At 36.9% G+C, this 14,786-nt stretch overlaps 1 protein-coding gene across 5 annotated transcripts in view; it reads left to right on the top strand.

Moving 5' to 3' along the window:
• The window catches only part of CEP63 (centrosomal protein 63), a 46,938-nt gene that overhangs the window by 1,632 nt on the left and 30,520 nt on the right, over positions 1–14,786 (top strand). Inside the window, exons 1-3 of one of the 5 annotated variants that reach the window (XM_036266913.1) lie at positions 353–880; positions 6,454–6,522; positions 7,455–7,632. In XM_036266913.1, the coding sequence (XP_036122806.1) occupies positions 852–880; positions 6,454–6,522; positions 7,455–7,632 (276 nt within the window). In that variant the 5' untranslated portion in view covers positions 353–851. Of the gene's footprint in view, positions 1–352; positions 881–5,182; positions 5,252–6,453; positions 6,523–7,454; positions 7,633–14,786 lie in introns of those variants that run through there. The other 4 variants (XM_036266916.1, XM_036266917.1, XM_036266914.1 and 1 more) reach the window with 4 other exon arrangements.

Below are 14,786 nucleotides of genomic sequence, written 5' to 3'. Positions count from 1 at the left end.
ACTTTCTTGGGTCAAAATCCGTAGAGATCCACATGTTGCATTTGATTGATACACTTCTTAAATCTTTTAAATACAGCAGTTCCCTTGCTCTCCTTTCCCCCTTAACTTTCTAGATTTAGCTAATTGTATCTGCATGGTATCCTTTAACATGTATATCTTTTTCCTTTGTTTTCATTAAACTAGTAGTTAGATCTAGAATTGCACTGTCCACTATAGTAGCCACCAGCCAGCTGTGACTATATAAATGAATTTAAATGAAATAAAACTAAAAATTCACTTTCCTAGTCACATTAGCCATGTTTCAAGTGCCCAGTCGTCACAGGTGCCTCCTGGCTACTGTTTAATGGTGTAGATATAAAATATTTCCATAATTGCACAAAGTTCTGTTGAACATTACTGATCTAGGAGCTTGATCAGATTCAGCCTTGATTTTTATTTTTTGGTTGTGGCAGGAAGATTCCCTAGATGGTGCAGTACACTTCCTGTTGCATTAATTATCGGAGAGGCACACAATGAATTGTCTCTTTTTTGTGATGTTAAGATTGAGCAGTGTAGTGGGTTCAGGTGTTGTCAGCCCCATCCATCCATTAGGAAATTCCCCATGAGCCTTTCACTTAATCGTGAAGTCTTTTGATGGATTTAGATTGCCTATATCCATTGTTGCATTAGGAGATGCAATACGGTGATTTCTAATTCTATCATTCCTTCAATATTTATTAGCTGGAAATCTTTCATGAAGAACAACTTTCTCCCACCAGCTACTTGACTACCATCATTTGTTTGAAATACAGTTTGTACAGGAAAGGCAAGAAAAATGCTTACTTCTTTCCCTCTATTTTCAGACTACAGTAATGAATTGGTGGCCTAACAACCTCCAAAGGTAACCATGAGGGGTTTTGCCTTTTTAAAAAATCATCATGAACTTATTGACATGAATATATTTGAACTGTTTCAACCTATTGCAGTCCTTTTTTATTTTTATTTATTTGGATATTATATTGTCCTGTCTTTGGCCAGTGGTGGCCCCTTTAAGTTGGCTCCTATAAACTTGGGTGTGATCAGTAGTCTTTGATAATTTCCTCATTTTCTGGTAAAACATGTTCCTGGCCCATTTATACATTTCTGGCCACCAAGAAGCCTGGTTCCTTTGAGTGGGAGATGGTATTTAGAGACCACAGGTACTCTTGCTAGGTTGGTCGTTAGTTCTAGGATTTATAGTGGCCAAAGTTAGGAAATAACATGTTTTAAAGAGAAATACACAGAATTCGCACTGATATTTCCAATTTAATTTTAATTTTATAGGTGTTTTTACATATTTGATTTTATATTTGTATCTTTTTCTCTCTTGCTGAAAATATTGGTACCTAATATCTTTACTTAATTTTTTTCTTATCCTATATTATGTGTAACTGTTTCAAATTAACAATACTAGTTTTATTATCAACAATATGATTCCTGAGTAGTGTTCAGGATTTCTCTGCAGTTCTTTTTTATTCTTAGGATATATTCCACTTGGATATGTACAGTACAATCATTGCATTAAAAAAATTTTTTTTATTAATTAGTTTTTGTTACAGATGTTTCTCATTTTCTCCCCACAATCATTGCATTTTAAAAACATGAAATGATTTGTTATATGGTTGCCAACCTGATATCTAGTTGATAGTTGATTTATTTCATTTTGTTTTCAATCCTGCTTTTTTCCATTTGGATTTGTTTTATTATATGCAAAACATTAACAAAGTTTCTATAAAACAAATACTATAAAACAAAGTACATCCAGATAAGTTGAGTTTTCATCTCAGTTTTCTCCACCCTACTCCTTTTCTTATAGGTATAATATTTACTAGTTTTGGGCTTATCTGTTCCTAAAAACAAATGCATTATAAACACACACATTCTCCTTTCTTAGATTAAAGGTAGTATTTGCATATACTGTTTTGTATCTTGCCTTTTTCACCTAAAAATATATATGCCCTTGTAGAGCCCTCCAGAGAGGTATGTAGAGATTGTTATCCCTTTTTATAGCTTCATACTATTTCCTTAGTGGATGAATATTCAAATAGTTCCCTGTTGATAGGCATTTGTGTTTTTTCCTATTATTGCAAATAGTTGTGCAGTGTATATCCTTGTGCATATGTGATTTCGCATTTTTGTCAATGTATCTTTGGATCAAAGGGTAATAAATGCATATATATTGGTTGTTAGGTATTGCCAAAATCTCCTCTACAGTAGTTGTACCATTTTGCATTCCTATGTGCAATGTATGTGGGTGCCTGTCTTTCCATGCCTCATGAGTGTATATTTTCAAACTATTAATTTTTGATTACTCTAATACAGAAGAAAGGGTGACTCAGTGTAGTTTAAATTTGGTGAGTAAGGTTGAACATCTTTTCATGTGTTTAAGGTCATTTGCATTTCTTTTTCTGTGAGCTACTTGTTCCTGTCTTCTGCCTATTTTTGTATAGCTTTGTTTCCCCCCTTCAATTTTTAGGTTCTCTGTATATTTGGATAATTAAGCCTCTGTGATAAAACTTTCAAATACCGTTGTCATTTTTCTTTTTACTTTGCTTCTGGCATTTTTCCAATGCAAAAATGTATTTTTATTTACTCAGATTTCTCCATCTTTCCCCTTATTCTTTTTGGATTTTGAGTCACAGTTTAGACAGTGTTTTAAAATTTTATTTATTTTTTTATCCTCACTCAAGGACACTTTTGCATTTATCTTCAGTTAGAGCTTGAGGGAGAGAAGGAGGAAAAGAGAGAGAAACATTGATGTGAGAGAGACACATCAGGTGGTTGCCATCCACATGATCCCAACCAGAGCCTGGGACAAAATGCAACTGAGGTACGTACCCTTAGCGAGAACCAAACCCAGGACTCTGGTCCGCAGGCTGATGCTCTAACTGCTGAGCAAAAGCAGCCAGGGCTTAAATTTTTTTATTTTGGAAAATTTCTTTGATACTTTATCTGCTGATTCTCCCCCCTCAAACCTCTTAAGTTTAAGTAGAGACATTTCTAGGCAATGGTAAGTTATATTGCTTGTTTATTAGAGCAGCCATAGTGTATCTGACAGTGATTGATCTTTGTAATTATAGTAACACCAAGGCAGCTAAGGGGCAGAGCATTATATCCTCCTTTAAATGAGATTTGATGGGTAGAAATGTCCCTTCTATTTGTACACATTTATTTGTGGTTCTCTCCAGAGTTTTTTCTTCCTGTGTCCCAATTTGTTAGTAATTTATCTTGGCTGTATACTCTAGATATTTTTTCTGATCTGTAAAGTGAAGATGTTAAATTGGAGGTCTTTAGGTCCTTACTAGCTCTTAAATTCCTAGAAATATGTTAATGAATTTCAAGGATTTATCCATTATCAGATATCCAATTTGGATTATTTTTCTTCCCTAAGATTTAAAGTGTGTTTCTCTGCTTCCCAGACTTGGTGAAAAAGCTTGAATTTCCTTTAATCATCCTATTCCAGATTTAATTGATTTAAAACAGCTTTCATTACAAAGGAGAGTTTTAATTAATAACTTTTGTTTGTTGATGTCTTGGTCTAAATGCAGAAATGACTAAGATTGCCCTATAACAATTGCAGAGCTACACAGTTTCCATTTAACCACTTTAGTATTTATGTTAGTGGCCAAGAGTGGCAGATTACCAAACAGCAATTACTCAAATTTGTGTTTAACGTTATGAACAAAGAATATTTAACTTTACGTAATTATCACATGGCACAGGCAAAGAAGAAAGAAAGTGACACAGTGCCTAGAGTTGAATGAGGGTCAGGTCGGTTAGAAAGGAATTGGTGATGTAGCTATGAGAAACTGAAATGAGAGAAGTGCACAGAAAATCTGAGTCCTTGCTATTTACCTGATCCTAAGGAATGAGAATTGATGGTCTTTGACAGCTACTCAAGCAGATGGTGAGGGTGTTGTTAAACCCATTACATGTTAGTAAGATTATTTTACATAGAATGCTGCTGTTCCCCCTGACTCCCCCCTTCTAAAAATAGGGATCTCTTTGTCTTAGACCATTATTTTGATTTCTGAAATGGCAATTTTCCTCAAGTGGACTATCTTCACTGTTGTGCTACTGCCCCCTAGTGGCCATGAGAGTGATATCATACTTCAGTTTATATTTTTTTGTTACTCAGACTTTTTTATTTGATTTTGTTTATTGCCAAGAAGACTTTATTAAACCAAAAGAAGATATGAAGGTATTTTAAGATTTTGAATACTGTAAAACATATAAGATTGTGCATTGGCTGAGATTTGGCAGTCAATACTGCCTATGTTTGAATCCTAGGACTATAATTTGTAGTTTATCATAGTCAAGTTATTTAACCCTCCAAGCCTCAGTTTCTTCAGAGTAATAGTATCTGTCTTTTATGAGTGTTGTGAAGAATGAATGAGATAATATACAAGGTAGGACAGTTGAGCACTCAATGACTTTTAGCTTCTATTATAAATATTGCTAATTATTAAATAATGTCATCCAGAAAATATATCAGTGTATTATATATTACTAAATGTGTATTAATAATATGTATTACTAAGTATATTAAAGTTTAAGTGTAACATGACCTAACGAAGTATAATTTTACTAATGGTAATTTTTAATAATAGCACTTTCCTACATAGTTAATAACTAACCATGTAGAGTTGTCAGGAGAAAGCTGGTTACAATGGACATTTAACTGAGTATTAGAATACCATGAAAAGACTGGAAGAAATTTTGGCAACTGTAGTTTGTATTCCTCATTTTACAGATGCAAAAACTGAAGTCCAAGGACACAAAGCTAGTTAGTTGCAGAGCAGGACTGTATCCTGGGTCTTCATTTGCATGGAACTGGGTGAACTTTGTACTACCCTCAGTTCCCTAGTGGGGACCAAAACACGGAATCTGGGCTGTTGTAATCAACCATATTGTAGTTTGAGAGAAAGTGGAGTAGAACATGAAAACTTTCTCTTCAGGTTTTTATTTTGTCTAATGAACAAACCAACTGGAAAAAAACCCTCTCTGCCATAGTTATGTACGAATAGTTTAATACTCATGTTAGAACTTTAGAAATAGATGCAAATAACATGCAGTGACCATATTTTCTGGTTTTCTCATTCTCCATTTCCAGGAGAATGCCTTTGTCACTACATTTTCAGTCTGGGAGAACATGTGATTATTTTTTTCTTTTCCATACTGGACTATTAATTCCTTGGAAAGGGCCATGTCTTTCATCACTATAGATCCAGTGGTTAGTACAACACTGAATTCTTTGTTGAATGAAAGTATTCTCAAAGAAATATAATTTTTAGACAAGACATTAGGACAAAGGGGCAGAACTTCTATACCGCAGTATTTAGGAATTACCTAAAAGATGAATTTAGGATTGAGTCTTTGAAGGTTTAAGGATAAAGATGTTATCTCAGGAGCGAGAAGTGGATTGACATTGACTACAGTAATGTTTTGAAGGTTTGTGGTAATAGGTGAGAAACCTCCAGTAGGTATTACAGCTCATTGGCACTTCTGAATCTAAGAGTGGTCTTTCCTCTCTCCTCACTCTCCTTCCTTTATGTCATCTTTCCCTTTCTATGACAGTCTCTTCTGTCTCCCTTCCCTTCTTTCTCTGTCAGAACCTCCTCTGTAGTTCTCCAGCTATGACCAGTTTGCCTCGGGGAATAGGTAAAAGGGAAGGGGATTGACAAATTCAGCCTAAAGCATCCAGGACATGCCCTGTTGAAATGCTACACTAAGCTCTGGAGCTGTAGGGGTGAATAAATTTGGCTTTCTGTCTTTAACGGATTGACAATAAGGAAAAAGGATGTGTTCCACTGGATATAACTCCTGTGAAAGAACCTGTTAAGGTCTAGGAAGGATGAAGTGTAGAGGAGGGAGGGCCCACATAGATGCCTTTCAGGGGAGGGAGGGTATTTTAGGAAGCTTCAAGGGTTTGTCATCTTAAAGGTGAGTAGGATCTCCTGTGATGGACCAAGGAGTTCAAACTCAGGGCATTTATACTATCTGTTTATAATCTCTTACACACACACACACACACACAAAGCTACACTTTTTCTCTGATGTGTGTAACCCTGAATTTCTTCTGTTTGGGGATTTATGTCAGTGTCCCTCTATTTCTAGCACCCCACCTCCACCCCTGGCCCACCCTTACTTATACTAGGAAGTAGGGATACAGCAAGGAAGTATTTGATTTCAGTCATGCAGGGAAAGTGTCCTCAGCAGTTCTGATCCCTTTAAGTTATTTTGTTTAGTCTGAAATGTATTTGGTCCTAGTATTTTTGGAAGTAGCATTCCTTGACTGCTCCTACAGTCATCCTAAGAAGTATTGCATTTTCTTATTGTTACTTGTGTCTTTCGTTCACATTCTTAAGTTTGTCAGTTGGAATGTTACAACTCAAAAAATGGCTTTTCTCCTGACTGATATTTTTGCTTTTCCAGTTGCCAAAACAAAGGGGATCTGGCGATGGAGGCTTTGTTGGAAGGAATACAAAATCGGGGACGTGATGGGTAAGTTTGCTTTTGACCTTAAGCTTCTCCGTGAGTTTAAACAGTATATTTGAGTTATGCCTCTGACCATTCTGTGCTTTGGGTACAGAAGCAAAAGTGTTGAGCCAAAGCTAGTCTGATTCATGTTGTCTGGATAGCACCTCTCTCTGGGGTGTTGGCCTCATCTCAGCAGTGTGAAGCTGAACGCGTGCCTTCATCCCTCTTTAAATTTTCTACTCTTGAAAAGAAAATGGAGAAGTACAGACGTTTTGTGACTCTGAGAACAATGCTTTTTTAAAAAAGCATTTACACCTTAGTAGTTATAGCTTTCTGTGACCGTTCCTGGTAACCTTTCTGCATCTCTTACATTAGTGCCCACTTCTGTTTCCAACTCTGTAATGCCTGGCATCTCCTGAAACTTTGTAGGATATTAGTAAGGTTACAATAATTGGATAGATTGCAGTAAGTTTCTAATAATAAGGTGGGGAAAATGGTTGAAATAAATCTGACGCAATGAAGAATTTCTTAAAATTGTATTAGCATTTTTCCAATAGCTGACTTGCTTCCAAGGCCTTTGATTTTGGCTAGCTGAGAATGTGACAGAAGTTGGCCGGGATCCTTTCTGAAAGCTTCCCTAAAATATTACAGAAGCGCTAGTAGTTGGTCGTCAAAGTCTCACTCACCAGCCAGAATTAAAACATCAATTTTATGTTTGACCAGAAGACTCAGGCTTTAGGTTGGCTGTTAGAGGAAGACAAAATATTTTGTGAGATAAATCACCACCTTAGTATGAACGTTAAAAGGAAAAGCTCAGAAGTCCTTTTCTTTGCTTCTGATAATTATTGACATTGTTCCCTCTCAGGTAGGTTTATACCTGCTATGTTTTTGCATCTGAAAGATGAAAAAACACTTTAACACATTCTGTGTTCTTACGGGCCTATTCTTATTTATAGGGGATTTTTGACATCCTGTGAAGCAGAACTACAGGAGCTCATGAAACAGATTGACATAATGGTGGCTCATAAAAAATCTGAATGGGAAGGGCAGACACATGCGTTAGAAGCTTGCTTGGACATCCGTGAACAGGAACTGAAGAGTCTTCGAAGTCAGTTGGATACGAAACACAAAGAGGTAAAGCAGTTGATTTACTCCTCTTTTTGATATTTTGACCTTTTATATTTAATATATTTCTTAAATATTTGTTGAAGAAAGCATTTTTGTGTCATTAGTTTTTACATTGTCTTGTAATTCTGGTGGTTTCTTTTAGAAGAAAAATTCATTGTGAAAATGACCAAGCATATTAACATTTATTTCAATGATCATGTTACCTTGGTTACATATAATAAATACATGCATAACTTCTTTACAGAATGTAAATTGTATCACACGATCTTTGTGTAACCTCCATCCTGTATGTCTGTATTAACAGTCACTGAGTGTAGTGAACATTGTTTTTGGCCTCACCGTATGCAAAGTATAAAAAAGTAAAACCCAGAATTCAGTAATTTGCCTCTTTTGGTTAGATTTAAAACAAAATTCAGAAAACCCTTTCTAAAAAATTTATATTTGCTCTTGTTCATAATTAGGGGAAAAGAAGAAAATAAAAAGTACTTGCAGTCCTGCCACCCATAGTTATTGGCGATTTGGGGGAAAAGCTTAATAATATTTGCTGATTGATTTCTCATAATGTAGCTGGTACAGTAAAAGTACACTGAATATTGGAATGGAAGCAGAAAGTATTTATAAGCTGAGGAATTGCCTCTGAATTTCTGGCACGGATGTCAGTCTCAGAAAGGTTGGAAGAGTCGTAGGGAAACACTGGTCCTGAGCCCCATTCTGCTGGACTTTTTTCCAGTAGGATCCCCACTTGTTAGTGCTGTTGTTCAGTTTATCAGGTACGCCTCTGCTAGTGGTACACTGAGATTGTGATCCTACTGATGACTCTTATCAAGAGTATTTTAGAATATTTCACTTAGCAAGGAGAGAGCTAGGCTTGCTGTGTTTTTATGCTTGTCAGGTGATTCTCATCGGTTGGCCGTTTGCACTTTGGGTCTAAGCAGTACATAGTATTGGCCATGTCAGATTCAGTGTTCTGTGAATGCTCCTTGCTAAACTGGGATTTATTTTAAAATTTGGATAGAACTTTCAGAGTGTATTTTAAAATTACACCTCATGCAAAGATATAGGTGGTGAAAAAGCACATGGAATCATACTTGTTTTTTTTTTTTAATTATAATTTAGGTAGGGTCAGTGCTCCTTACCTGGTAAGCTGCTCTAGCTATCACTTCTTTATTTCTCTTAGGGCAAAACAAAAGTAGTTCTGGTTAGTAAGTTAAAGTGATAGTGATTTCCTAGTTAAGAAAAACGCTGTATGTGGATATCTAAGTAATTTATTTTGGTATAAACCCGTTAAAGAAATTCCTGTGTGTGATTATGAGACTATTAAGTCACTTTGAGGCTGTTTGAACTTATTTCTGTAGCTCAGTTTGGATGTCAAGGGCATTATTGCCATTATTTAATACCTTAAAGAGAAATTATAGGTTCCATGTTAAGGATTTGAAGATTACAGGTTTGACCTGGCACACAAAAGAAATTTAGAATAGTAGCTGTCTAGTCAATTTACCACTTTATTGAATGGGCTGCTGAAAGTTGATTAAGTTTCTAGAACTAAAGTGTTTTTACCAGATACTCTTTTTTTTTTTATCCTCACCCGAGGACATTTTTCCATTTTTTGTACAGATAGAGTGGGAGGGAGAAAGAGGAAGAGACAGAGAGAGAGAAACATCGACGTGAAGGGACACATCGAGTGGCTGCCACTGCACGACCAACCAGGGCCGGGGACAAACTGCAACCGAAGTACGTGCCCTTAGCGGGAACCGAACCCGGGTCTCTCTGGACCGCAGGCCGATGCTCTAACCGCTGAGCCAAACCGGCCAGGGCTACCAGATACTTTTAATGGGAATCTGTTCCATAGAGTTTGTGCAGTTGTGTTGGTAATGCCACGTTCATACTCTACTTTGAACAATAAGTGATGTAAGAACTAGAAAATAGTGCTGTAAGTTTTTTTCAATAGTGTTTGTCTGTCAGCCTAGAAGTGGTTAGTCCTGTGGTATAAACCAGTGCTGCTCAGCTGACAGGCCCATGATGAGATCAAAAGCTTGCAGCAGAGTGTAAATCGTGCATTGCATCCTTCACTTCATAGAGCTTTTGTTATATGAAAATGTCAGTTGCACTAAACTGTGTTTTGTGACACAGTCGATTTACATTCTGCCTCAAGCTCCTGATACCTGCTGGATTGCTGTTGTGACCAGTGCCAGCCTGTCTGCAGGTCAGATGTGGAGGAGTACTAGTATAAACAGCCCATTTTGTAAGTGAGTGCTGTATGTGTTTTCTGATTACACTGTTGGGATTGGGTTGGTTTTAATGGACATTTCCGCTGCTGTTACCTTCTCACGCCCTACAGACCAGGTAGACTTAATTAAATGAGTAAGGAATTTGAGCCTTGGCTCTGCCTCTTCAGCTGACTGGCCTTGAACAAATAATTTAACTTCTCTGAGCCTGTTTCATCATGTGTAAAATTAGGATGAAAACCCTAAGTCCCAGGGTTGTTGTGAAGATTGAGTTACTGTTTAAGAAAGCACTTTGAAAACTAGAAATTGTATCTAGAATCAGTTATTTCAGCTCTTCAGTCACCCATACTGACAGTTTCAAACCTTGACTCCCTGTTGTCTACCTAGTGCTGTCCCTCACTGTTAGCATTTAACCTCTTTTTGCACCTCCTTTTCTTTAAGAAATTTTAATATTTTGAGTGCCTATTATGAGTCAGACCCTGGTACATAAATAAAATTAAGCAATATTTTCTTTACATTTAATGTTTATGTTTGCCACATATAATAAATACAAAGAAAAATGGTTCTACAAGGGTCATAAGGAAAAAGAGAAATGATCTGCCCCATCCCCCTGAAACTAGGATCCCTGCTTCTCGGAAGCAGTGATTTGAGTGCCTTTAATTCTTGCTTTTGGTATTCTCCCCATTTCTAAGTTACAATTTATACTTACATATCCGTGTTTTCAGGTTTAGCTGTTTATCTAATGACTTCCTATTATGACAGTGAAGGGTTTTGCCCTCTTCTATGTGATTTCCATCCCCTCATCCTGTCAGGATTGTATGTCTTAATTTTTGGTTAGCTCAGTATTCAGTGTTTACATCATTAAGATGCAACTATTATTCACAGCTGAGTCAGATAGTAAATGGTAATCAAACTTATTTCTTGTACAACTTTTTGTTTTCCTAGGAATTAATAATTGTCTTGTTTTTATTTGCTTTTAAAAAATGTAACTACCATTGATTTTTCCCAAAGTCTCTGACACAAATGTAAGTCTCATCTTCTCTTAGTGTTTTCAGATATATCAGATCATATATCTGTTTTCTCTCTCGAGCTTGCCATTCTCAAATATGGTAAGTTACTCTCTAGGCTGCAGTGTAGCTTCGTCTTAGGAACTCCCTTCACCATTATTCTGGAGCTTTTATTAAGTTTACGTCTTCATTTTGGTAGAATATACTTTTGTACATCTGAAAACATCTTTATTCTCCTTGGAAGTTTGATTGACTATAGAATTCTACTTTAGAAGTAAATTTCACTCAGGATGTTTTTAGTTAAGTGTGCATCTTTCAGACCTTAACAGTTGGTAATGGCAGACTAGGTAATTTGGGCCAGTTCACCTACTGAGGACAAGTAGGTAAGTTAGAGTTTTAAAAATCTGCTTGAAGTAAAGTGCTAGTAAGACAGTGAAGAATTACCAGGCCAGGGTCTGGGCTGGGCTAGACTAGAGGTCCATGGAGGTGAGCCCAAGATTTGGGCAGTTATTAGCTGAAAGTAGAGAAGGCATCTGGGAAGATAGAGACTGAATAAGGTTTTTGTTAACTTAAAGGGGTTAAGAGAATAAAGGATTTGGTGTCCAAAGTGGCTCTGAACCCCTCCTCATATTGGGTTGGGAACCTGAAAAGAGTAAGGATGGGCCAGATATGGAATAGGCCCTCTTCAGACTGCTGCCAAGCTGCAGACTTTGAAATCTCTGAATTAGTTGAAGATCCCAGAGGGCCACTGTCCCCAGGCAGCTCCAGAATGCTAGGGCTTCAGGAACCTGGAAAAAGCAAGCTTACATTTTCTTCAAAGGAAAATGCACTAGTCTGGGTCTTGAATTATTTCTTCAGATAAGTTTGCAAATACAATGCTTGATAACCACTGAGGAAGTAACCTCAGACACATAAGGGGAGAAGACAATGAAAATTTAAAAAAGCAGAGGCAACAGAAGGTAGAAACAGACCTAAGGCAAATCTAGATAGTGGCACTATCATGCTTAGGTAATTATATTTACTGTGTTCAAGGAGACAAGAGATAAGATGGAGCAATTCAAGAAAGAATTGGAAACTATAAAAAAACCAAAATGAGTGGAAATTATTGAGAAACAGAATAATTGAAGGTCATAGGTCTTAAAGATTGAGGTAATTAGTAAACTGGAAGATGGCACAGAAGAAAATGTTTAGAATAAAGTGTAGAAAAATGATGGCATATGCAGAAGAGAAAGAGGATACAGTGAGAAGGTCTAATATGACTGCTTTTGGATTCCCTGAAGGAGAAAAAGAGTGAGAATGAGCACAAGCAATATTTGAAGATAAATTGGCTGAGGTTTTGCCAAAAGTGAGGAAGACCATGTATTTAAGAAATCCAAGAATCTCAAGCAAAATAAATAAAAAGAAATAATTACCTAGGTTGAAAACTAAAGACAAAATAGAAATTGGAAAAATTAAAAACAAAAACAAAAACAAAATTGTCTACCAGGATAAAAAGACATTATCTACAAGCAGGTCCTAATAGTTGACTTGTCAGCTAAACAGTGAAAGCCAGAGGATAGAACGATATCTACGAAGAAATGACTTGTTTTCCATGCCAAACCAGAAGTCTATACCCAGAATAGAGATGAAAGATATTTTCAAATTAACAAAAATTGAGAGAACTTGTCACTAACAGATCTGTACCAAAGAAATACTAAAGAATGTTTTTCAGTCAGAAGGAAAGTGATCCCAGATGGAAGTTTAAGAGATTAAGGAAGAAATGAAAGGAAATAGTAAATATGTGGGTGAATCTAAATGAATATTGATGATCTATAACAACAATAACCTTTCAGTTTAACATGTGTAGGATTATAATGGCATTTAAGTCAGGTTGGGGCTAAATGGAATTAAAGTATTTCTATAGTCCTTAGGTTGCCTGGGAATTGGTAAAACTGCTAATTAACATTAGACTTGTTTAATCACAGACCCATATTTTAATCTTGAGAGAACCATTAGAAGTATATATTAACATATTAATAGAATATATATCTTCCAAGCTAATAGGAAAAAAATGAAATAAGTTATCAGTTCCAAAGAAGGCAAGAAAGGAGAGAACAAGGAACATAGAGCTTATTAAGTACAAATAGCACTCAATAAGATGATAGATTTAAATCTAGATAGGTCCATTCAATGTAAATGCACTAAATAGCCCAATTAAAAGGTAAAAATTGGCCCGGCTGGTGTGGTTCAGCGATTGAGCATCGACCCATGCACTAAGAGGTCACCGGTTCGATTCCTGGTCAGGGCATATGCCCAGGTTGTGGGCCTGATCCCCGGTGGGGGGCATGCAGGAGGTGGCCAATTGATGTTCTCTCTCATCAATGTTTCTCTCTCTCTCTAAAATCAATAAAGAAAAATAAATAAATAAAAGATAAAAATTGTCCAACTGGGTAAAAATAATTAAAGTCAATTATTTGGTGTTTATAAAGGTACAGCAAAATTGAAAATAAAAGGTAAAATATATATCATATAAACACTTTGAATAGAAATATTGTATTGGTATATTCATATTAGGAAAATAATATTTGATTTTTTTTTTTTTTTTATTCTCACCCGAGGACATTTTTTGATATTTTGTTCAGATAGAGTGGGAAGGGGGGAGAGAGAGAGTGAAACATCGACATGAAAGGGACACATCGAGTGGCTCCCACCCACACGACCAAACCAGGGCCGGGGACAAACTGCAACCGAGGTACGTGCCCTTAGCGGGACCCAAACCCAGGTCTCTCTGAACCGCAGGCTGACACTCTAACCGCTGAGCCAAACGGGCCAGGGCAGGAAAATAATATTTGAAGCAGAAACAATGAATATTACTCATGTGAAACACTTCACAGTGATAAAATACAAAATTTCAGTATACATAACTGTAGCAGACATTCTTTGTGGCCTGTACCACATCTTCTTTGCCTCCTGGTTTTATCCTGTCTGTGCTACAGCTCCTGGGCACTGCCAGCGTCTCACCACATATGCTTCTCTCTCTGGAGCCTTAGAAAGCTGCTCAGGTGAAACCCAGAAGTGTGGGGATGTTAACACTCACTGGGCAGGCCTGCAGCAGTGGAGGAACAGGAATCAGTGCATAAATTCTCCAGCTTCCCATCCCTGAGGGACAACCCTGAAACATGTTCTGTCTGGTTCCTCTGAGTTCCCAGTGTGATTTGGCCCCAGCTGCTTAACTGCAGAAATCCACTCAATAACACACCCTTTCATTGGCTTTCCTTCCTTCCCTGGGTCTCCCTTTCCATTCCTCATTGTGCTACCTGGGGTCACTTCCAATTACCTGCCCCGAAGTCCATGTCTCAGGCTACACTTTTGGGGGAACTAAAACTAAGACAAAAAAATAAAAATCTAAATTTGTAAGCATCTAATACAATAGTCATAAAAGAAATTTCTCTCCCTTATCTTGTATGCAAAAAGAGGCAGAATTACAAGGAGGAATAGAATGAGTCAGAACTGTAGCTGGGGATTTTAACCCACTTTTCTTGGTTAACTGATGGAACAAGAGGCACACATCAGCAAGGATATAGATTTGAGCATCGTGATCAACACACTTGACCGTAACTTATACATGCAGAACACTGCATGAGAGGACTGCGGAGTCCATGTTCTTCTCTAACTCAAACAACTCTGCAAAATTTGCTGGGTTAGAAAAGCAAATCTCGACACAATTCAAAGGCTTAAAATCATTGAGTATAGTCTACATAGTGGAAACAAGTTAGGAAGAAGATACCTAAAAATTAAAAATCCTTTGAAATCCTTTATACTTTTTTAAATTTAAATTTATCTTTATTGTTGAATGTATTACAGATGTACCCTCTTTTTTCCCCATTGACCCCTCCTCCCCAATCCCACCCCCCTCTTGCCTTCACCACACTATTGTCTGTGTCCATTG

This window comes from Molossus molossus, unplaced genomic scaffold (assembly GCF_014108415.1).
Source record: "Molossus molossus isolate mMolMol1 unplaced genomic scaffold, mMolMol1.p scaffold_m16_p_18, whole genome shotgun sequence".
NCBI classification, from domain to species: Eukaryota; Metazoa; Chordata; class Mammalia; order Chiroptera; family Molossidae; genus Molossus; species Molossus molossus.
Note: the sequence above shows the minus strand (reverse complement) of the source record. Positions and strands in the feature narration are given on the sequence as shown.